General features: G+C 36.8%; 2 protein-coding genes and 1 long non-coding RNA gene across 5 annotated transcripts in view; 2 read left to right on the top strand and 1 right to left on the bottom strand.

Annotated features, from left to right (window-relative positions):
• Window positions 1-15,084, bottom strand: part of Calpc (calpain C) — a 38,952-nt gene extending 23,868 nt beyond the window's left edge. Inside the window, exons 1-2 of one of the 3 annotated variants that reach the window (XM_072022191.1) lie at window positions 15,068-15,084; window positions 14,428-14,617 (exon numbers count right to left, since the gene is read on the bottom strand). In XM_072022191.1, the coding sequence (XP_071878292.1) occupies window positions 14,428-14,436 (9 nt within the window). In that variant the 5' untranslated portion in view covers window positions 14,437-14,617; window positions 15,068-15,084. Of the gene's footprint in view, window positions 1-4,029; window positions 4,156-14,427; window positions 14,618-14,948; window positions 14,995-15,067 lie in introns of those variants that run through there. The other 2 variants (XM_072022192.1, XM_072022193.1) reach the window with 2 other exon arrangements.
• The window catches only part of LOC139997837 (coiled-coil domain-containing protein 102A), a 331,009-nt gene that overhangs the window by 88,100 nt on the left and 219,356 nt on the right, over window positions 1-23,553 (top strand). The gene's annotated exons all lie outside the window — the stretch shown is intronic.
• LOC139998269 (uncharacterized) overlaps window positions 21,419-23,553 on the top strand; it is a 67,279-nt gene continuing 65,144 nt past the window's right edge. The window contains exons 1-2 of the long non-coding RNA XR_011803215.1: window positions 21,419-21,819; window positions 22,546-22,979. This is a non-coding gene — a long non-coding RNA (uncharacterized lncRNA). The remainder of the gene's footprint in view (window positions 21,820-22,545; window positions 22,980-23,553) is intronic.

Genomic DNA, 23,553 nt, shown 5'->3' with positions numbered 1-23,553 from the left:
CATAAAACTTGTCTGTATTCTCAGACTTGTTTTCGAGACGGTAGATAGAACATTTCAGAGCAACGTTCTAGGATTCTGATCCAAATGATTCGGAACTCCGCAAAAATTACCCAATTGAACAGACGAAAACGCTGGCAAGAAGCCTCCGGTCGAACTTTATTTCGCAGGAAACCACGCGGACGTTTTATTTACTTTTACAGAATTACCGGTTGCCCGGTATCTTTTTTTGTCAGCAGCAGGAGTAAGGAGCATCGAAGCCGCGGCGCAATCATTCGACGAAGGGAAGCATGAAGCACACTCGCGGCTTGGTATTCCGTCAGAGATAGATGCCCCTGGCACGTACCACGGGTAGAGAGAGAAAGAGAGAGAGAGAGAGAAAGAAAGATTTTACATTGTACGTGCCAGGTTATTCGACTTCGCCTTCCGCTAAACCGAACACTTCTCTCCGATCCACTATATATATGTTAAGCCGTATAATAGCTACCATACTCTGGTACCGGTCGGACTAGTTTCACGCTTGGTTCTCCAGCGGCCTTGGAGCGCGCCAACCACCGCTGCAAACTCGCGACGAGAAAACCTTTATGGTTTTGCCTCTCCCGAGACGACGTTGCGTCGGACCCTGTCGTGGCCTCTCTACGTGGATTCCGACTCCCCGCCTTCCGGAATTTCAGCTGTTAGGCTTCGGCTTTTATACAGCTCTACGATAGAAACGACCGACCTGGGACGCAAATTACCGACGATTCACTGCAGAGTGCCTGCAGCGCGGAATCATGCTAGTAAAACGGACCGATTGGAAATATTCTCCTCCGCTAGGAAGGTGTGGCTCCAGATGATAAAATTTCGTGACTACGCGGGAACGTGGGTTAGTAGGTGTTGATTGGATGAATTAAAGAGCGTTTCTAAGGAACACCGTTTTGTCGGCGACTGTGTGATTTCGATAAAAAAATATGGATTAAGATAAAAAGACAAAAGAACGTCTTATAGATCATAGGATATGTTTACTTCGGCTATGGTTAATATATAGAATTATCAACATCTTGTATTGCATTTGAACCTTTGCACGCTATTTCTCATCTAAATTATTCCTAATTCGAAAAAATATATCAAACAGAAGTTACTCTGTTTCTGCATTTTTAAGTAGATATATTTCTACCCGAATAAAAATCGACATTAATTTCATCAAAGGTAGGTATCTACATGTTTTCAGCAGAAAATATAAAAGCAGAAGAAATGTAAATATGAATGTAGAAATATGTAGAATGTATGAAATCCATCATTTCTGGATCGGCAAACTTAAAATCACGGAAACACTTGGCAACGTGAACGTGATTCAGTATTTGCGTCCTCGATGACTAATCATACACTTTCTATTTCCTCGATCATTTTTCTTTATTCTACGTACACGTTCATTTCAACGAATCTTTTAAGACAGGTGTATAACTAAATGCTTTGAGAAATTACGAAATTACGAGAATTGTATAAAAATGGAAGATGAAAACGTATCTCTCCTATGCTGACGAATCCTTTCGACTCTTTGCACTCCAACAACTTAATGCAATCAGCAACTGCAATCAACAACTTCAACACTTTCAAAAGATAATAATAAATATGCACAAACTTTATTAGCTATACAAATATATAACTAAACATCTTTAAAATCCCAAATTGTAAGAATTGCGTAAGAACAAAAGATAACATTTCCTTTCGCTGTCAATTATTTTCAGACAATATTCGCATGTGCTTTGATCAGCTGTTATTGACAATGTGGTAAAAATAGAATAGATATAGACAAGTTACTCAATGAAACATTGATCGCAATGAATGCGTTCCTTTTGACTGGCATACGCAATCGATTATCACCGTATGGTTATGGTCTGTAAACGTGTATCAGCGTGGATGATTATTTCTCGGATGTGCCAGAGCAGTCGTGGCAAGTTGCTCACGTAACGGGATACCACGAAGGAGAGTTCTGTGCAACCTCGTGCACTACGACCTTAATTTCCTTCCTTCTATTATGCGCTGCTCCATTTTTCATCCCCTTACGAGCGCGTCTCTTCTTCCAACAATGATTTCGAAACCATTGAATCGACATTGCAAGTGCATATAATTTATTGCGCTGAACGATGCATTGTTTCATAAGGGGAACAATTTTTGCATACAAAATTTGTATTTATAAGTATATTGGCAAGGCAAGGTACTTTTTTTTTTGTTAAAAATACCCCTTTTTTATGTAGTCATCTAAATAATCTTCTAACTTTTTTAATTTTGCAGAGTCCTATAAAATAAAAAATTGCAAGTTTCTGCAATTAAGACATAAAGATTTGAAAAGTTCGCTTTCAAACGTCATACTTTGTATCACATGTTATTAATTCAAATATACCTAAACGAGAAATTCTGCACTCTTTCGAAGGATTTATCATTGACTGTACTTTAACCGTGTAGAAACTATTTACGTCAATGTAATATACCATTATATAAGAACTAGGTAGTCTATGATGATCAATTACTTCCCAAGTTTCAAGTTAAACTATAAGACTATGATTAGTTAAATCCCTTTCTTATAAATTATCAAAATAAGATTAAATCTAATGAAGATAACAATCAAACAATTAAGAGAAGTTACTATAACTGGAAATACCTTAGAAAAATAGCTAAAGCTGACGAAGTTCTCCACAGACAATAAATATAAAATAAGCCTAGTTCCACAGAATCTGAGGATAATTGATAACACGAAGAAAACATTTTTACGACGTCAACCGTGTTAAAACAGGATATTAATCCCTCGAACCTGCTATTCGAACATTCCTTGCCAGCATAAAAATATTTACACAAAGAGTCAACTACAAGGTTATAAACCAGCAAGACGTCTTTCTAGCGCATCCCACGAGAATGATCAATTATGAAATGTGAAAAAACCAAGCAAAACGAAATCAAATTCTCAACTGGCATTCCACTGCTCGATCACTACTGAAAGAAGCAAATTATGCTCAAGGTAGGCCAAACTCCTGAAGCGAGACCATGTCTCTGCATCACCAAGGATGCAACGAACGTACAAAGTAAGGAAACGGAGATCCGCGATATTAAACCGTAAACGCAGATATCACCTCTCGTTATTCTAATATAACAACTAGGCGAATCACTATAATCCTGCACTGATTGTCTTTAATAGTTTGTTGACTCACTCTTCAGATATATTCCTCTGGAAGCTGTTGCCAGCTATCGTCCTCCGATTTTAGACAATATTTATCAAAGAAATAATCGTCTCTCTATCTGTAATGATGTATTATCAGCTAAAGATCAAAGATGTTATACAAATTGTCATTTTAGCACATACAGTGGCTCACACAGGTGTTCGAATACTTATCATAGACAAGATTTATTCGTATATTGTGAATTGTGTATTGTACAAAATATTTTTAAATTTCATTGGTGCTATGATGAGACACGACTACCACGATCATATTGATAACGTTTGAAATTAATCAGAAAATCTATATAAAAGTTACAAGGTATTCGCTTTAAATATATATGCAGTAAAAAATTAGTATATAGCATAGATAACCATGTGAACATATAATAAATATTAAAGACGGTCCCACTGAATATTAATATAATGCATACTTGACTGTCTCAATATTTTTGTGAACTCTATGAAACATATACTTGTACTATAAATGTCTTGTAACTCCTATATATATATTGTATATATTTTTAAATTTGTTTCACACTTTGCCAATATAATCGTAATGGTCAGGTTTCATTACAGTGCTAATGACATTTCAAAACGTTCTACTCATAAAAGGTGTCCACGAGCGTTCAAACACTCTTGTGAATTGTGTATGTTCAATACGATTCTCTTTATATGGCTAGTCAGAGACAAGCGATCTAGAGGTTCGATTCACAAATGCGTTTCCTTGCGGATGCGCGTGGTACGTGTCGGAAATGATTAACGCGAACGCGCGTGGATCTTTATCTGCTATTTACCCTTTTGCCCGCCTCCTCGCTTTCCAACAGGAAAATTATAGCTACCTCAGGCTCAATAGCCTTTGCCACGTAACTATTATCTCTGCCACGATAAGAAATTCAGCCAACCTCCGAAGCACAATGAAATAACTTGATCGCCTTCGAGGCGCACTCGTGACAGCCATCGTTTTCCCCAATCCAATATTTTCTAAAATCATTCGAGATTATGTAGATTAGGAAGATTGTAAACTCCTAAGTCAATATGAATTCCCGAATAAAAATTATATTTCAACAGATATTACTTACTAAATATTACTTACTAGGCAGCGTATATGTACGGTACATTTTACTAGATTTTGTGTATTTCGTATTTTTGACGAATAAAGTATTTCAAAATCTGAAAAATATGAAAAAAATTTTATATCTTTTTTTCACAAAAAGGAAGTGAAACTATCCTGCACCGTCGCACCATATCGTAATCCATCATAATTTATTAGACGAAGGATTTGGTAAAATTCTTCTTCGATCTAATATGATAAAAGGATTTCAAATTATCCAGAGACAAGAGAACATCTGCTTTCGTTTTCGTAGGTTCGTTCCAGTTCTCATAGAGACAGGTTTGCTAAGGGGACTCGTGTCACCGTTTAATGACCGAGGGAAGAACAATGGAGTACACACCTGCCACTCATCACGGTGACCAAGTTTTGAGTAACTCGAATAAAGGAGACCCACGTTCCTTGGCTTTGTATTGTTTGAAGAATGGTAGGCTGGTGTGCGAACAAATAATACACTCTTATGCTTCGAAGACGTTTGATCTATTGTAGAAGAATAGCTGTACTAAAAGAATTGTTACCTGTATTCATATATATCTTTGAGATATATATATATATACACACACACAAGAAATCTGTCGATCAAGGTAGAACACGAATGGTAATCTATTTTCAATCTATATGTCATTTTCAAAATCCATTTTCTGTCATCATTGGTGGAAAAAAAAAATGTCCAACGTTTGTATCTCTATAATACTCGGTAATTCGTGTCACATCGAGAAACGTGTTAAGGAAACGACCGTTGATTTTTATTACGGATAAATCGCCGAATTGTGCTCGTTCCGATCGCTGAGCACACTTTCTCCAGTCGGTGCGCTCGCTGCGTGCACTGTTTCGGATTTACGTGAATTTCTACTTCTGCACTTCTTGTTTCTTACTTATAAATATTATAATATTGGTGAATTGAATATTTGAAAATTGATAAATGAAGATATATTTATGAACCTTTATAGCTAATTAATTCGATAAACGATTCTGACTACTTCAGCATCCCATAATGACTTTCGAAAAGTTCTTCAATGGTCCAATTATGTTTCTTTGACAACTTTCAATCGTATCATATTCTTGTGATATTCATATCGACCTTCGACCAGTTAAATATACAACATAAGACTGAACGACTTGTCTAATCTTCGTAACGAAATTAATTTGAATTGAGATTTACAGTTTCAATGTTCGAGCGGAGGATTATTAAATGAAGATCATTAAATACGTATAATATCTTAATATCGTATCGTTCAATCTGATGTTACGGCAATGCTGTAACACGAAAAACGCTTCTACAATCGCTGCTATAACAGCAACAAATATGAAATTCACCATCAGAATGCACCTGGAAGTCGAACATAATCTGTTCCGTATCTCAAGTATCTCGTTAGGAGAAGGCGATTCCGTCTGTCGCGAATCACTTCCTGTCTATGTATACAGATTCCGGTGCAAGAAGCTTGCGTAACCCGCAATATCATGTTCAGATATCTCGAGTTCGGTGCCAGGATTTCCGCGGTGCCCACTCGACAATTTTTACTTGGTTTCGAAATCAAGAACCGATCAACCGAACAGGAATGCCGTTTCGATTTAGTACAACCGATTTAATCTTCGATCGATCGTAGAAAACAGGGCGCGCATTAAAAACGAAGGCGATACGCTCGAGAGGAATTGTAAACGGTGAATACCGTACAGTAACCTGAAAAGAGGCACCTCGCGAGCAAAATTCGATTTTGCAACTGTGATATTTAAGGAAGAAATTATTTTCTATGACAAACTGAAAAGCTGGATTTTGGTAACGACGTGCCGCTTCCCAGACCACCGTGCACTAGCGAACACACGGTGAAATTTCATCGCGCGTTCCGCGCGAGGTCTTGCCGATTTTCCGGGGGTAGAGAGCCGCGCTCTTTATTCTCCTCGGGCCGTTTTACCTCGAGATCGCTTCGCACGATAATGAAACAACCTGTAAGCAGTCGCTCGTGCTCCCACTCCCTTAGCAAATACCGGAAATTTGTGCAAGCGCCTTAACACTATCACGTTCGAGGATCGGGGGAACCACGAGCCTCGATCTACCACGCACGTCTTCTCCCTTTCGGCTCGTGGTACTGTTCTCCTATGCATCATCTAGTAGATGCAAACTCTGGCGGAGGAGGAAAGACAGTGCACGCCAGGCCAACGGCTATCTGACGGTTTATCTTAAGAGCCAACTCGCGATTTTACTGCGCATCCTTCGTTAGACCTCTAGTCTTCCTGATTCTACGAGGGTAATAAACAGATTCGTGTAATCGAGGAGATAATGCGATATCCAGGTGTTAGGATGAAGTATCTTGATTCGTGGAACGATTGATTCGCTCGTCTACGTCAGATCGATCGATTTACCGAGAAACGTTACTCACAAGTTTATAATAACTTTAAGTTGAACGTGAAAAGATTAATAAGATTTTAACGTTAAAATTGTACAATGATCTTTAACTCGTGAGAAAAAGTCTTTTTTCATATTTCGTAAGTAAATTGGATAGTCTACAACCAAACCTAATTTCTTTTATTTTAAGCCCCTAAAAGGTTTTCAATGATTCTCGCGTACTTCTAAATGTGTTTACTACATCATATGATAATTTTTTAAGTGGAATGTTTGAGACTTTTTTCAATAAACATAACAATAAAAAAAAAAAGGAATTTCAAGAGATATATTTTAGGAATACAATTTTAAAAACGAATTTCAATTAATCAATTTCAATCAATGGTTGTACTTTTATCTCCACAAAGTGTTAACGTATATTTAAATTGATATATTAAACACGGATAATCGCAATTTTCTGATTTCAAAACGGTTACTTCACCGATGTGTTTTAGATTTCTATGTAACATACATGTGCATTTATTAATTGATATTAACATCAGTGAACGTCATTTAATATCGCGTAAGTCGTGTTGAACGCCGATTGCTTTTACCGTTTCTCCATAGATCGTCGGTTTATCCCTGCGGATGACTCAGTAATTACAAACGCATCATTTCTGTGGCTAATCCTCGAGTCGAGAAACCACAGTGGGAAAAACTTTCAGAGATTGTTAGCCAAGTATAAAAGGACTAAAGAAAGGAGTGAGCATCGACGTGATTCAACGAGATGTAACTGTGATATGAACGCGAGACCTTCTGTACGGCCTTTCGACGAACGTTCCTTAACCCTGAAGCCTTGATTTCTTAATCATTTTACGCACTATGAACTTCCACGATTCTGAATTTCATCGATCTTTTGATAAATTTGATATTTTCATCTAAAATCTTATATCTGCGTTTCGTGTCCTTCTATCTTATTTCTTTTAAATATCTCTCATAATGGACCTTAAGTTATTTCCTGTTGTCTATCACAAATCAATCTAACCACCACTATTCGAATATTGCAATGTAGAAAGAAATAAATGCTAAGAATTTTCCTGATGAATTTTCGTATGAAAATAATTACAACTCGGAATATTCACGAAGATTCCTCCGCCTCTAGAAAACACCATGCAATAGTTTTACAGTTTCCAAGTCACTCCAAAGTCCGAGATTCACAGGTTGAAAATCCAGATTTTACAAAGTCATTACGTGGTCTAAATTCCTCGTGTCTCTCGATGATGTATGTTTCAACGTTCCAAGTAACATTTCACAGCAATATGAGCTTGGTAATATTCGATTTTATTACGAACGGATATCGTAATGAAGTTACTACGAATGTAACGAAACTCTTGCTCGTGTTTTCCGAAGACCGATCGTTAATTCGCTATTCAAGCTGTGGGCGACTCGGAACGACTCGGCGCCACGGAATCCTTTAACTGACACTAATTTCATCTTGAAGAGATTCTGATTTACGAGGACTTGTCCAGCGAGTCGAGTTTCTTCTCATCGGCAGCGAGTTCTAAGACGTTTTTCTGGCGACGTTCGTCGAGGTTGTTGCCCCGTAACTTCATGTCGAACATGTCGAATCGAGAAGTTCAACGTATCTGTCTTCGCTTCCTGAACCGTTCCTCCGATACGAATAAACGTTAGTAGTTCTTCGTTTAATCACGACTATAACGCAATGTTTCGTCGAATCTATTAGGCGTTTCTCAATCTTGAAATAGTCTTCATGGCCCAATTTTGATCTTCTCCCGTTGAACAAGAAGACTTTGAATGTTTTAAGAATAATACTGACATAATAGAATTAAGAAATCTTTTTTCATTAAAGGAATTGAAATTGATGCAACACACATAGTTTAACACTTTAATAAGTTAGCTGATCCAATTTCCATTAATTATGAAAATACCATCGTGTTACTAATAATTTTCGCGTAAAATCTATCATAATGTTTTAAAATTTCACGATAAACGATGAATATATAACGTATGAATTATTATGAAAGTCTTGTTTAAAATTCCATGAGTTTCGATTTCCCTTCGTCGTTCGAGTTGATATTAAACGCACATCGTAAGTTTCATACACAATTCATACACACCGAGCTTGTTAAGCAACGAAAGAAAAATATTGGAAATCTGCAAATGCCTTTTGCACGAGAATTCTCTCTCTTTCGCAAACCGCGATTACACTTTTCATAATATCGCGAATCATTATCTACGGCAGCGATTTAAAAGAAATTCAACGGTGATTCATCGTGATTTAGCGGTTCGCCAACATTTTCGATTCGCTTCTTTGCGGTCAATGATGGATCGAGTCGACGATCCATCCGTGTCCTTGAGGCTTCTCGTCGTTGATTTTCTTTTTTTGTACGTGCTTTGTCGTCCATCATTGTCAACCGTTAGCAACGATGATTGTTTAACAGGAATAATTTCAGGTAAAGTTTACGAAGAACCAACCCAGGAAACTCGCTCTCGGAGTTTTACTTTCGCCCAGCAATTGATAGCCAGGGACCTTTATCGGTCGTTACTCAGCTGGTATTTTAACATGAAGAACGTGTTTTGAACCGTCTATGAACTCGACAAAAACCTCTACCAGCGAATGCTTTTTCACGTGTGGTGTAACATTTATAAAGGCGGCGAAAAACAATCTCAAAGATTAATTTCAAAATGTTGCAGTTTGATGACTAAACTTTTAGAAAAACTAATTCCTAAGCCACTTCCTTTTTGTACTATTTTTTTCACTTAAACGTATAACGCGCCTAATAAAGTATAAATCTCTAATTCAGAGGTTTACTACAGAAGATAGTATTCTGCGTTATACATATACTAATAATCATTAAATCAAACCCCGGTTGATCAGTTGTGGGTCAAATATCAAAGATGCTTTCTCACTGCTGCAATGATTGATTTTTCTGAAATGAATGAAACTATATAAAATATACAATACATACTATTTTCTCGACTCTATTTCTAAAAATATCAATTCGCACGAACCTCGGCATCGTACTCGTAAAATTTGCCTTCTCCTCGTTTTCCCTTCTTTCGCATTCAAGCGAAAACCAAGCACACCACGATGGTTTGGCTCGTCGTGACCGCAAGGTTAGTAAATCTTAGGAAGAAGCAAGAGATTCCCTTCAATTTATAACCGCGCTTCCTCTCGTGGGAGGGAACGAATCCTCTGGAGAGTGGAGGGATCGTAAATTCTAGGAAGCGAGCGAACAGGCCGACTATCGGAAGCGTTCGAACCTCCGAGGACTTTCTACGATCCCGTCTCCGGGAATTCTTCTTTCGTTAGGGCAACGTCGACGACGACAAGGAGGAAGACACGATGCACAAGGAACGACCGGTCTCTCCTATTGGATCTCTTGGTACGCACGCATTGCTTCGTGCCTCCGTAATTTGTGTGTTTCGAGGTCGTGGAGAGAAGAAGACCCGGTTTCGAAGGCAAGGGAATCTCGCGGAGGTAGAAACGTGTCGGTCGAGTTCGAGGTACATCGACCATATCGAAGAACTGTTGTAGACAGGTGCTGTAATAAACGCTGTTCCTTTTCTTTTTCTTTTTTTGTAAGGGAGTTAGTACTTTGGTTGTGGTACGTCGTGGACAGGCGCGAAAGTGCGATGGAACGAGCGATTGAAAATTTAGACTTTGGCTAATTACTTGCTTACGTGCCAATTGTAACGCGACCTGCTCCAGGATTCGTGAAATGCGAACGTAACGACCTAGATTTTCGTGTATTCAAGGCTTCATTGTAAGATCGCCGAAATTTGTACTTGATTTTAACGAAGTATGCACACGCTACTCAAATTCTCGACTCTTTCGATTTCTCGAATTTAAATCAGAATTAATTGGAATTAATTATTTAGGAGAGAACTAATTCCCTTCTAGTTAAGTCTCCGATGGTCAATGAGATCGTTTATCATACATAATTGGATTTTTATCTTTTTCATATGAATAAAGTATTATGTTTATCGTATTCATGGAAGTAATTATCTTCTTTCACTTCTTACATTGTACTTTGCATTTCATTGCCATAAATAATAAGATATAACTTTATAATTAGAGGAGGAAAGGAAACGTCATTACAGAGTCAAGAAACAATTGAAACAGAAAAATTGATCATTTTTGTACGTTAGATGAAGAATTTGAGAAATATCGATTAAGTTTGAAGGATTGAAAACGTAAGGCTGTTGTTAAAGTAGGTAAACTACTCCTGGACAAAATGCTACTTTCGCCGCCAATAAATTTAACAGCGGTCTGATAAAAGCCCGCAAATGTAACAACATGATTTTCTATTCGCGAAACTGGTTCCTCTAGGTTGTACTTCCAATCTTATCGAGAGCGCGATTTGGTTTCGTTGGTTGCTTTTTCACTCGCAATTTAACAAGCAACAATGTATAAATTATACCGAGGAAACTATGAGTTCTACAACTGGATTCGCTTTACAAAGTGGAAGATCAGATTTCTAGACCGCTCGGGAGAACCAAGCGTCGAGAATCTAACTTGTACAAGCCGTTTCAAATTTGGAGATACAATCAAAGCTCTTCTATAATTGCACTAATTAATTTTACATTCACATCTTCGAAATTATTCTCTATGTATATCGTAGAATTTGTAACGTCCTGACTTTAACTCCACTTTTAGTAAATTTTTAAATTTCGTTACTTGGCTGCGTGATTAGTATTTGAAACTTTCAAAGAACAATTGACTTAATACGACTAGTACTTAGCAGAATATTTCCAACATTTCGACTCGATCTCGATTAAAATACCCTATACGATCCGATCTGAAATCTTCGGATATCTAAATGCCTATTTACTATGAAAGTCTCCTCTAAAATTTCACGACATCGAATCTTTAGTTTACGGGTTCAAGTCGATATCACATGCAAATCCAACGAATATACCAACTTAGAGTCAAGATGTATTTACGTAGTGAAGATATTTTTCCATTTAATGGATATCGAATATGATAAAACGTAGATACAACATATATTTAGTATATTTACTATAAAATTATAATATAATAAATTTATCATAAATTTATAAGGATCCACCTTAACCCGTCTTTTAACAGTAGTTGCAAGAAGCAAAATACAAAGACTGACCTAACGTAACGGAGAATATGCGGGATGTGTCGGGCATGAGACGTGTGTACGGTTACACCAGCCGCGTAGACAACGACGTTACAAAAGACATCGATGCCACGAATGTGGGCGACGCTCGGGAAAGTAAAAAATGCTCCAGGGACACGTATATACGGAGTACATTGTCTTCCGAGCGTCGTACCATACCGCCTACTGTCATCTTTATCGTAATCGTATGCAGGCACCGTAGCGTTCGACTTGTGAAATTACGGCTGAAAGAATGGAGAGAAAGATTTTGAAGAATGCGAGGAGATCACTTTCGACGAATAGATCTCCTTTTCACGGAACGTTACGTAATCATGACGGTCGAACGACCGAAGAATCAAGTAACGTCATCCCCCGCGAATAAATTTTATTCGTTCCGATGAACTCATTAGACGTTGCAGAAATGCATATAAGGATTAATATGTATCGTGATTACCAGTCGAGACGAATTCATTTTTATGAGATACCACCGGAAAAGGAATAAAAATGAACACGAAGAAACGTGTATCAGACCTAAGAGGTGGAAAATTTTTTTCAAATTTATTCCTAACGCGTTTACCTTGTCGATTATCTTGCCTAGTTGTTGGCTAGACGGATAATTTAATACGTTTGTCCGGTGGTAGCGTTGAATCAAATTAATTATCAACGTTAATAATATTTCGTAATTTGGCTGTTTCACGGATTGCAACTCGCGAGAGGATGCTGAATTATTTTTTTCAACGAGTCGGATTCGTTTTATACGCATCTAAGCGAAGTGTGGACGCACGCGAACTTAATACATGCTGAAACGGCTATCAGAATTATTCGATGGAGGATTTAAAAAGCGGAAGCGAGAAGCGTGCGCCTTAGCGAAGGGATAAATTACGTTCGGTCACGTAAACGAAAACTCGTGTCCAGAGTGATAAAACGTATACCTATGCCAGGCTTTCGAAGTTGTGGACCGCGTTATAAGAAAATCACTATTCTTCACCCGTTCCATCGCATGTATTATCCTGCTGATACTCCTGCAAACCACGAGCGTTTCGTATCTTTTACTGGAAAGCGTATTCGTGAAACAAGTCTCGGCAGGACATATGTAAATATCCATAGAACAAGCATCCTGTACGAGTAAATTATACAGCAGTGAGGTGATATTTTATGTTTCCAGTTGAAGCTTCGAAAGCATTCAACGTTTTTACATATTTTTAACTATATTCAAGGTATTGCTAGTAACATACCGTTTGACGAAAAATATGTCTTAGAGCACCTTTTGAAATACGACACAAGAAATCTCCAAGTCGAAACTGAATCCGTCACCGCAACAATTTATTTTCAATTTTTGAAATTTACCGTAACGAATGTCGCTTTTTAACCTGTAGTTATGAAAGAGAACATCAAAGGGAGTCAAAGTATCTACATGATAAATTTTCTTTTTTAAATCACAAAAACTCTGTTTCTGTTTCTAACTCGTGTAACAGACTTTTGTAGAATATCTATTATTCTAATATATTTTTGTATCTCAACATAGCAGTGTACAAGTCATTCCCGTTTTCTGGCAATGCTGTATTTACGTAACCTTTATACATATCTCACTACTTGACTCTTAATGGGTTAATATGACTTACATTTCCACTCGTCTTGGAGTTGCAATTTAACGAGACTTCATTTGCATTTCCACAAGTTTCTACATAGTCCTGCGTGCGTGCGTTCGCATTCCACGTGGATCAAATAGTTTCCATTTCACTGGCTGGATTCGGTTGTACCATTCTAGGGTGACTTTCACGCAAAGAAATCATTCTGGTCACATAGCGCGGCGCACCTCGCTAGAAATTCTATAATGACCTACTACTACGAGGGAAATCTTGGCGCGCACGAGTATCTTCTGTTCGTATGTTTACCGAAGTGTGGAGAAAAACAAAGAATTTCTTTTCAGTAGTGCGATTTATCGCCGCATCGAACCAAGCAAATAGATCCGCCTTGTAAAAGATTAACTGGCAAATCGTGGTCGTAGGTGTTCACAAGTTAGGAAAAGCTAGCCAGCAATTGTTGCACCAGCTTTGTACGTTCATATTCATGTGCTATTGAAATAAAACCTTTGGCTATCTCCTTTCTCGTGTTTCGTTTCTTTTATCGGTGTAGGAAACGGCGCGAACGGTTTCATAAGTAATGCCAACTACTTTCTCCAGTCTCTCTTAATATCCTTTGTTACATCGCACCGAAATTGGACGCGGAGCAGCGTGAGATGTGAGCAACTATGTATTTAAATTATGGTACTGAAATTATCGTAAATAGCGTCAGGAAGAATATCAAACAAATATACATGCAGCACACGTACAAGTTTCCGGTTACATAGATTTTTATTCCAGAGACGATGTTTCAATGAATTTTTACAATGTTCTTTTGTGAAGCTATTTGCTTTTACTTGCCATATTCTTATACCCGATAGTCACTAAAATTCTTTTAAATATCGCTTTTAAAGGATAAATTGAAAAATCTATCTGCACGTCATTGATCAAAATAATCCTCTGCAATTTCTATATAGGTGCAACATTATGATATACTATATAATCAATTACACAAGTTCAGATATTCTTACAGAGGTTTCCTGATAGATTTTTCAATCGCAGAGCTACAGGTAGTAAACACATGAGAAGATACTCACGTTAACCATCCGTGGCTGCGTTTACGTCGCGTCCTCTCCAGGCTGTCACCTCTCCGTGGAGGTCCTCTTCGAGATCCTGCTCAAGGTCGCACGTTCCTCTCACTTTATCACTGGTTCCAGTCGGAAGAAAGAAAGGTCCTTACGCACACACTGACCTTACTGGCACTTGCACTTTCATCGATCGACTTCACTGCGCAGAACCAACCAACGTGTTCGTGAAAAGGAAGTATAAGAAAAAAAAAAAAAAAAAGAGAGAAACGAAGAAAGAGCGAGCGAAAGATCGAGGAAAACGGTTACAGTGGTGGTCGATGAGTCGCAACAAAGCCGTGTCGACGAAAGATTAAATAATACGGGTGAAACTCATGCGAACCGAGACGCGAAAGGAACATGTCGCGGCTCCGCGAGCGGAGCAACTTCTACCACCAACTAACTACGATCGACTGCCTGAATGACTGACTGACTGTGCGCTGACTACCAGCCGTGAACTGCTAGTCGCGGATCCGGACTCGATCACCACCAACCTAGCTGGCCTTCCTCCTCTTTCTCTCGTCGCCGACTTACTGACGACCACTATCCTCTCTCTTTTACCTCCCTCTTTCCGCGTCGTGATCGTTGTCTATACAGCTAAGTACTTACTTACCGAACTTTGTTTACGAAGTTCACGATGATTTACCGATGGATTTCTTATTGACCTATGAACAGACAGCGAATATCTATGTATTTATGTAAAATTTAAAGGTACAAAATGCAAGTACGAAGAAACAGAATAAAGATATGAAAAGTTATATAAATCATTTGAAGTTAGTAACCTTTATGAGATTTAGCGAATGAAAGAAATTTCTCCTTCGGTTTTACTTTGGTTGCGACGATAAAAACATGAATTAGCAATGTTTGTATTTATGGGAAGTTCGAAGATGCAGGAATACACAGAATGCACGCAATATGCAAAAATTGATACAATATCCAAAGCAGGATACTGGTTATAATATGTGGTAAATGGTGCAAATCCGTGCTTGGTCATTATTTTACTTCTATCCTTAAACATATGAATTTGCATAAATCATATGTTCTATCTATCGCAGCCTATTTATGAGATTCACTATGCTGAGTAATGTTAAATATTCCATTTAAATGAAGAATGCATTTTGATCTGAAAGAAGCAGATTTTCCGTTAAAATTTAGTACGCGTATATGAAAATTACTTACATATATTCCTGATCTAAATTGAATTTAGTAAGGATTGTATTCTAATTCTCTTTTAGTGTTAATATCAGCTGAGTTTTCGATGAGGTCTGAAATCCTTCCATTGTTTTGAGCAGTGTAGCATGGCGGGATCTTGATAAAGTATTCCATAAAATGTTCAATGCACGGTTCCCGGAAGCCATTCTTTTTGCAGAGAACTTTTCTTTCGTGTTGAGGTAAAGTGAATAATAATTGATGTTTTAATGATCTATAAAAAGAAGTTTGTTTCATTTGCTTTTAATTATTTCTCTTATCTTCTCGTATCTTCCTCTTCTACTCTAGCTTTTAATTTGCAAATTTTTCTTGGAGAATTGCTTAATATTTTAATTACTTTCTCCAAGTTTTAATTAAATTTAACGATTAATTATAATGTTTCGATAAAGAATTGATCTTTTTCGGAAGTCAATGTGTTTAAGGTCAAGTTTCAAACTATCTTGGTCTAGCTAGAAATTATATAAATGATAGTAATCAGAGTACGGTTGAAACGTGAGCTAGAAAACAATAGTATGCCTAAGCGTTCGATTACAACATCAAATACCTTCCCATGACGACAGACGCTTTAAACGGCGGCAGTAGCGAATTCTGGACGACAGGAAACGTACGAAATTTACCTAAATGGCGGGTGAAAAGTACGCGAGAAAAGGAATGAAACGGGAGCGACCGAGAGACTACTGGAAAAAGAGAGCAAAAGCGAATCGTAGTTGGAAGAAGAGAAAACGAGAATTGTAGCCCGGGGCTACAGGCTGATCTGGTGAAAGCTCGTGTACGTTGACTTTGCTCGAAATGTTCGTTTCAACATTATACCAGATATTGTTTATTAAGCAACAGTTTATTTCTAGAACATCCCATCTTATTACTATGCATAAACCATATTTCCCGAAGAAATCATTCTCATTTATTCGATCTAATCGAACAAATTTATCGTATGTCTTTTTATCTTTTGTCCTTCTATAATTTAATATATTCTTCAATTTAACTATGACATATCGATGACATTGAAATATGATAAATAAATATATCAAGTAGAAACATAGAAAACGAGTACTTTAAGGAAATATTTCGTGCATAATCTTATAAATCTATAAATACAAGTGATTGATGGTAGAAGATGTAATTTTATATCTTTTTCTTAAAAAATTATAAAAAATAACTTACTGTTATCCATAACTTCTCTTCTAAATTATCTGAATGTTGAGAATTGTTACAAAATATAATTTCTTGAGTTGATAAAAGAGTTACTGAATGTATTTCTCGACTTTTTAAAGAGCAAGGGAGCGCCATCTAGTAACGAGTTGAAACACTCGCTGGACGTATGAATATTTTTATTTCTATAATGTTTTTGACAATCAATTAGGTACATATTTTATTAATATTTCTTTTAATGCTCGCACATTAGACAAAGTACGGATAGAGATATTATTTAAGATACTACTACATATTTTAAAAGTTAATTGTCGGTACAGAAAACTTTAAAGCCCTTTTCCACTTTAGTGTCATTTCTAACGTCATTGATTCAGAATAAATAGGATTCCAGCATGATTAAAGCATTGACTAACTGTACCCTCGTCTGTGCTCGTTCGTGATATTTCCTACGTTCGCCGTATCAAACGCAACTTAGTCTTTTTTCTAGGTCGATATGTCACCTTCGTCGGTGAAGATACATGAGTTCCAAATCATTGTGGCAAAATGTCTTGTTCTATGCCTTATTTGTAATTTCATAGGAAAATTTAGTTTCGATTGAACCGTTACTGTATTGAATCGATAACGTCGCAAATGATACGGAACATGGAACACGAAAAAGCAATGAATGTTATATTTATCTTGCAACTCTTCGGTGATATCACATCTATTCTGTATCTCCATATTACTCTGTCGGTAATATCACGTTCTTAGTTATTGATAATGGCACATACGAATATTCTTAGTCAATGGAATGGTATCCAACATTCTATCTTTATCATCTATTGATAATAGTAACTTAATGTATATTTCTAATATTTTATGCCTAAACAGTGCACTGTTTTCCTACTATGCAGTGCAAAAGTAGATGATTTTGATCTTTATTTAAAAAATTAGAAATTAAACTTCGTTTCGAGGCACACGTAATTCGAAGAATTCGTAATTTTCTTGTCACATAGGATAGATTTTAACGAGTAAATTCCAAAAATGTATACTAGTTTTAAGGACAACATTATTTTGAAACCTATGTGTACATAAAGTTTATGCATTTTGTAAAGTTTATTTGAACATAGATGCTTTATCAGTTATGTGCGTCGCAAGAGTATAATTATCAGAATAAAACGGTGTTGATTTGAATCAGATTTGATTAACATTATTTAAATTTTAAATTGGCGTTTTGCAAAATAATTCGCAAGATAGATCGGTATCGTGCTGATGACCTTACTGATCAGAGTCTTTATGGTGGACAAGTAAACTCTACAATATACATACGTACATACATAAACTTTAAATATGCATAATTTTTAAAATAACGACCATCTCGCCGTAAAATTAAAATTGTTTTATTTTATTTATCAAATAATACCATATATTTTACAACAAAATTACAAATCTAGTATGTCCCAAAATGTAGTTTCATTCTTAATTTGTATGTTGTATTTGAAAGGTAGAAGAAACTTTGTAGTCTAATGCCATTTTTGGGATTTGGCCGATTGATCGCGATATAATTTTAGATTTCTCGAACGTAATATGATAATGTGATTACTATATATTGTAAGAGAAGATTCAGTATTTTTAGTTTCATTAAATATTACGAATCATTTGCTTTCATATGCAACATTGCACAATCTTTCTTTTGATTCTTCGGTAACAAATTGCAGTTGTTGCCACTAGATGGCAACACAACTATGATTAATACTGATTTAATATAGGAATAAATTAATTGTAAATATGTATGTTATATCTGAACATCTGTTATCGTTACGTGTAATCAAGCGATACTTTTATCAGAATAATCAAATTATTTGTTTATACGAATGTTTTATAGAATGCTGAAATGAAAGAAAGATTTTTAAACGTTGATAAAATCGAGGAATGAGATAAAATCTTAAACAATTCCCCGTAAAATAAGCCAATGCAAAATATTCACAGATTTAATTCAATGGTTTAAAAAATTCGAATTGTAACTCGATACTAACTTGAAATAATGGTTCGTTATATTTTTGGCAAAACTGAAATGGAAGAATTCAACAAAATTTGAAAGTTTCCACAGGCTGATCATAGTTGTTTACTAGTATTAAACATTTGCGATCGGTCAATACGTTGTTTCTCATTAAGGTTCTGGAGGAAAGAAAAAAAGATAAAGAGATAGTAGTGCCACCCGTGGACTTCCATAGAATTCGCAGCTTCACGCTCGGATTCGTCCGTGGGAGCTGAAGTAAAAACTCGTAAGATTACAGCGATCGTCAGCACGATAAGAAGCCGATCGGATGAAAATCCACGGGAGACGATAATCTAACCTGACGTTCGTTATCCTCTACGTGTCTCCTCTTTTGAACCCCCTACGGAGTATCTTCCGATATATACAATTAATAATCTTTTAATTTTCAACCGTGCCTACCGAATGCTAGTTGTCACCGAGAAATCGAATAAATTGCGGTTTTACGAGACTTCACAGACCCATCAAAGAACGTTACTGACTTTGATCATTTACCATTCTACGCGAGGTGCTTCCTATCTACTTTATCATGCATTCAAGTCGTTTAATTAAATATTCAATTACGAAAATGTTCCATCAACATCAGTTCTAAGTACTTTACGCCGCTTGCATATTAAATAACATAAAATGTATACGCTTCACTCGCGAAAGTACTAATTTCAAACATCAAACTCATACTGCTGTAAATACAAAGATAACTAGATTGCTCTCAACAATACTTTAATATTTTATTGGACCTCTAGCGGAAGCGAATTGAATTGAATCCTGCATTATGAAATCTTATACTCATGTGCATCGTCTTTAGGGATAAAAAGCAGGAAATATATAGAATTATATATTTCTATGTAGGAATAGATATATCCAATATATTGTTGTTATATTTTTAGTCATAAAAATTATAAAGTGTACGATTCTATGTAACCTCATCGTGTTCATTGATAGGCAGAGAAAGAATAAGTTTTAAGGCGTTGAGCTTAACGATTTGAATGTTGTGTTTCGTTGTATAAAGGAAACGTAAGTATACTTACATAGGAACAGGAAAAGAAAGAGTAGCAACGAACAGCAAGCATTATCTTTAACAACGTTAAAGGCGCCTCTGGCCGTTCTCAGCGCGCGATGAAACCACTCATGGACACAGAAGGAACAGGGTTACACGAAAGCTTACACACTTATACACTTGGGAAACAGTTATATCCGCGCACGTACCAACGACCCTTATTTATGTCGTCGCTTCTACGTTCCCTGTAACCATCGCGCGTGTTGTCTTCGTCTCCTTCGTCGCCCTTTTCTCGCCCTTCTTCCTCCGTCTTTTCTCTTTCGCATTATCAAGCGAGCGGCACTGCGCTTTTACGGTCGGCGTATATCAATGACTGGCCTAAAGGAAGATGCGTGCACGGGGAACGGGAGAAAGGGGCCAGCCCCGTGACAATCCCCACGATATAAAAACTTGCGTAAAGTTGTCCCACTTATGGGAACCTCGGGGGCCAACCACTCGCTGAATACAGCGCAATCTTTTATTTATCAACGATTTAAACCACGATTTTTCTCATCGAAATTGAAGATGTTCTGGTGTTAAAGAGCTTCGGTAAGTACGGGAAATATGTCACGAGCAAATACGATGCTTGGTAAATTGAATGTAACTCTTGCACGACCGTAGCTAAAATACTTTCGCGAATGATCGATGCTAGGTCTCTTTAGAGATTAGTATATTGCGATCTATTGACATAGTGGCGCCATCCATAGAAAGATAGGTGAATGATAAGATGAAATAAATTTACATAAATATGAAATGAAATTTATTTTGTAATAAGTTATATTTAAAATTGTTTGGAAGGCAATATGCATTTTTAAAAGATAATTGTTTTCATTTTTATTAATATAAACGAGTTATAATATGTAATACATAAATAAGACGAGTCTCGGAACTCGTCCTATAATAGCATTCCTCCCGCTAGCCTCTCCTTATTCCGCGCTTGATTGTAATTGTAAAATTTGTTTCTTATGCTTGTACATTTCATTAGATTTTATGAATTGGATTACACATTAGATAGTCTAATCTACTAAATCAGATGTAGAGTGAGCCATCGACAACCGTATGAGTGTCAAGATCGTAAAGTAATATACAGTATACAGCCAACTTCGTGCAACATCGACTTCATTTTCGAACGCGAATGTGTTAGTCTGAACGTTTACATGAAAATCCTCTACTTTACACTTGGTTCGATCCTGTTAGGTTGCAGACCGTTGATTACGTTTTCCGTGATATGAATGCATAATAGTTCTTATCATGCAATGAGACCACTGTATCCCGAGTATAATCAATTATCTTATCATGTAACACGTGTTCGTCAAAATTGATCGTTTATAATAATATACGCGTATTAAATGAGCTGTTAACAACTATGTTATATTTATATTACACGAGTATTACAAAGTCATAAAACAAACCAACTTTGTAGCGTGGTTCTGAAAAATGAGTGACCGATGAAGGGTTTTTGCTTATCTTTAAGGCGAATTTTCGGGTGAAGGGTAGGTGTGGACATTTTGAACGTTCCTTTCGGTTGCGTACGGTATCTGTATAACATATTTTGAACGTGCTTCTCTTCAGAAGGCCCGGAGCCCTGAGCCCCGAATTCCACGGCGACTATTACGAAGCGTACAACACTCGCTTTCTCCAGTCTCTCCGCGAGCAGGTTCGCCATTAGAATTACAAATATACGCGCTACACGGCACGCGCCCTGGGCGCTGAACTTCGTCGTGGTTTAATGTCAGACATTTCGCGAGAAATTCATCACAGACCCTCGGGCTGCGAACGCGTCTTTACGATCGTTCTTCGGTTTGGAGCAGCGAGTCGTGGTTTAGAACGACCGGTAGAAAGATCGCAGACGCCAGATGGTCAAGGCGACTTCTTGTGGAGAATTGTTATTAAAAGATAGGTTAGCCATAACCTTATCGACGTATCGACTTAAAAGGTATGTCTTATTTTTTACGGTAATGTTATGTGGTGGCTCACAAAGGTATTTGAACACTTTGAAAAATTTTACATATATATTGTATATGTTATAAAAATATTTTATAATTTCAGTAGTATTATAATAGAACAAGACAACGATATACGTTACGGTATATAAGTTACAAGATATCTATTGCAAACATATATATATATATTTAATACAATATTAGTGTATATAATGATGGATTATTTAAATATTTTATGATCTCTGTAAAATATATGTATACTTGTGCTATAATATATATATATATATATATATATATATATATATATATATATATATATAATTATAGTTGGATTTCATTACAATACTAATGAAATTTCAAAATGTTTTGCGCAACATAATATATTCATAAAAATCTTTTACAAGTGTTCATCGTATATCTGATTGTTTTGTCATGAATTATTATAACATGTTATAACAACATTATATAATATGTATTATAATATAATATATGAATTATAATATCGAGTTCTCAATTTACTATTGGGGAGGAGATTTCGGAAAGATAAATTTAACAAATGCAAATGGTTCATTGTGGAATAATCATGATCAAACAACTCGACCTGTTGACACGTAAAAATCACGATGCACAAATAATTCTTGACTCGATAAGATCGAATACAATAGGGTTCTGTCCAGTATCCAAGTTAATCGATGCGTCCTTTCTGTTTTGAAATCCAGGTGCGCTTCAATCGCTGTCATCGAATAGGGAGCATGGAACCAGCGCAACATTTGAACTCTCACGGTTTTCTAATCACACGGGTGCCATCGATGAAGGTTGTTGCCACGATTCGCTTCGGAATCATCGTGAAACTGTGCAAAAAGAAAAATCGCTATCTTCTTTTGTATGAAACGATAAGAGCTGCTATTTGCGGTTCCCACGCCCATGGCAGACGCGTGCACATACACAGATTTTTCGACGGTCTTTCACATTATCGTCTCCGTTGTACTTATCGCGAAAGTCGACTCCGACGATATGAGCAGCCAGAGTGCGAGTACAACGTCACGATTGGTCCTTCTTCGTCCGACTCTCCGCTGTCAGGGGTTCTCATATTCTTACGGATGTTGACTCGGTTCTTGTGAACAGGTGAAATGATGATCACGTTACCGAAAAGGTAAGTAACTCTTTTATGTTGTGTCATATACCTATTAGTAGTTTGAAATTTGAATCACACGATTGTATATGTGTATTTTTGTAATACATATTTTTAATATTGGTTAAAGAATATTCTTAGTATTCTTGTTAAGGAAAGTAGTTTTAAATACCGATCAAAGAAACATCTCTGCCTTGTTTAACATATATTTATCATATTTTATCATATCTAATTTATCAGGCATCTAAGTATATACAGCTTTATTTTATTCCGCTCTGTTGCCCTTTATACAAAAATAATTCTTAATATGTACTGGATTGCATACCCGTACCGTTTTCACTTGACGTAGTCGGTGCATGTAACGAAGCGCGCGTTGAAAGCGAAACGAGAAGCGACGAAGAAAAAGCTACCATCGGCGTCGCGGTTAAATGAGAAACATGCAAATGGCCGACTAGAACAAGAGCGTACTCGAGATACCGTAGCGTGATAATATTTCAATGTACGCTACCAGTATACTCCTACTTGGCCGGCGGGTAGCCAACGGAGGAGCGTAGGGTGTCGCCTCGTGTGAATCAACCTTGAAGTGGTGACTTTC

Source organism: Bombus fervidus, chromosome 2 (genome assembly GCF_041682495.2).
Source record: "Bombus fervidus isolate BK054 chromosome 2, iyBomFerv1, whole genome shotgun sequence".
NCBI classification, from domain to species: domain Eukaryota; kingdom Metazoa; phylum Arthropoda; class Insecta; order Hymenoptera; family Apidae; genus Bombus; species Bombus fervidus.
This window is presented reverse-complemented; position numbering and strand designations above follow the sequence as displayed.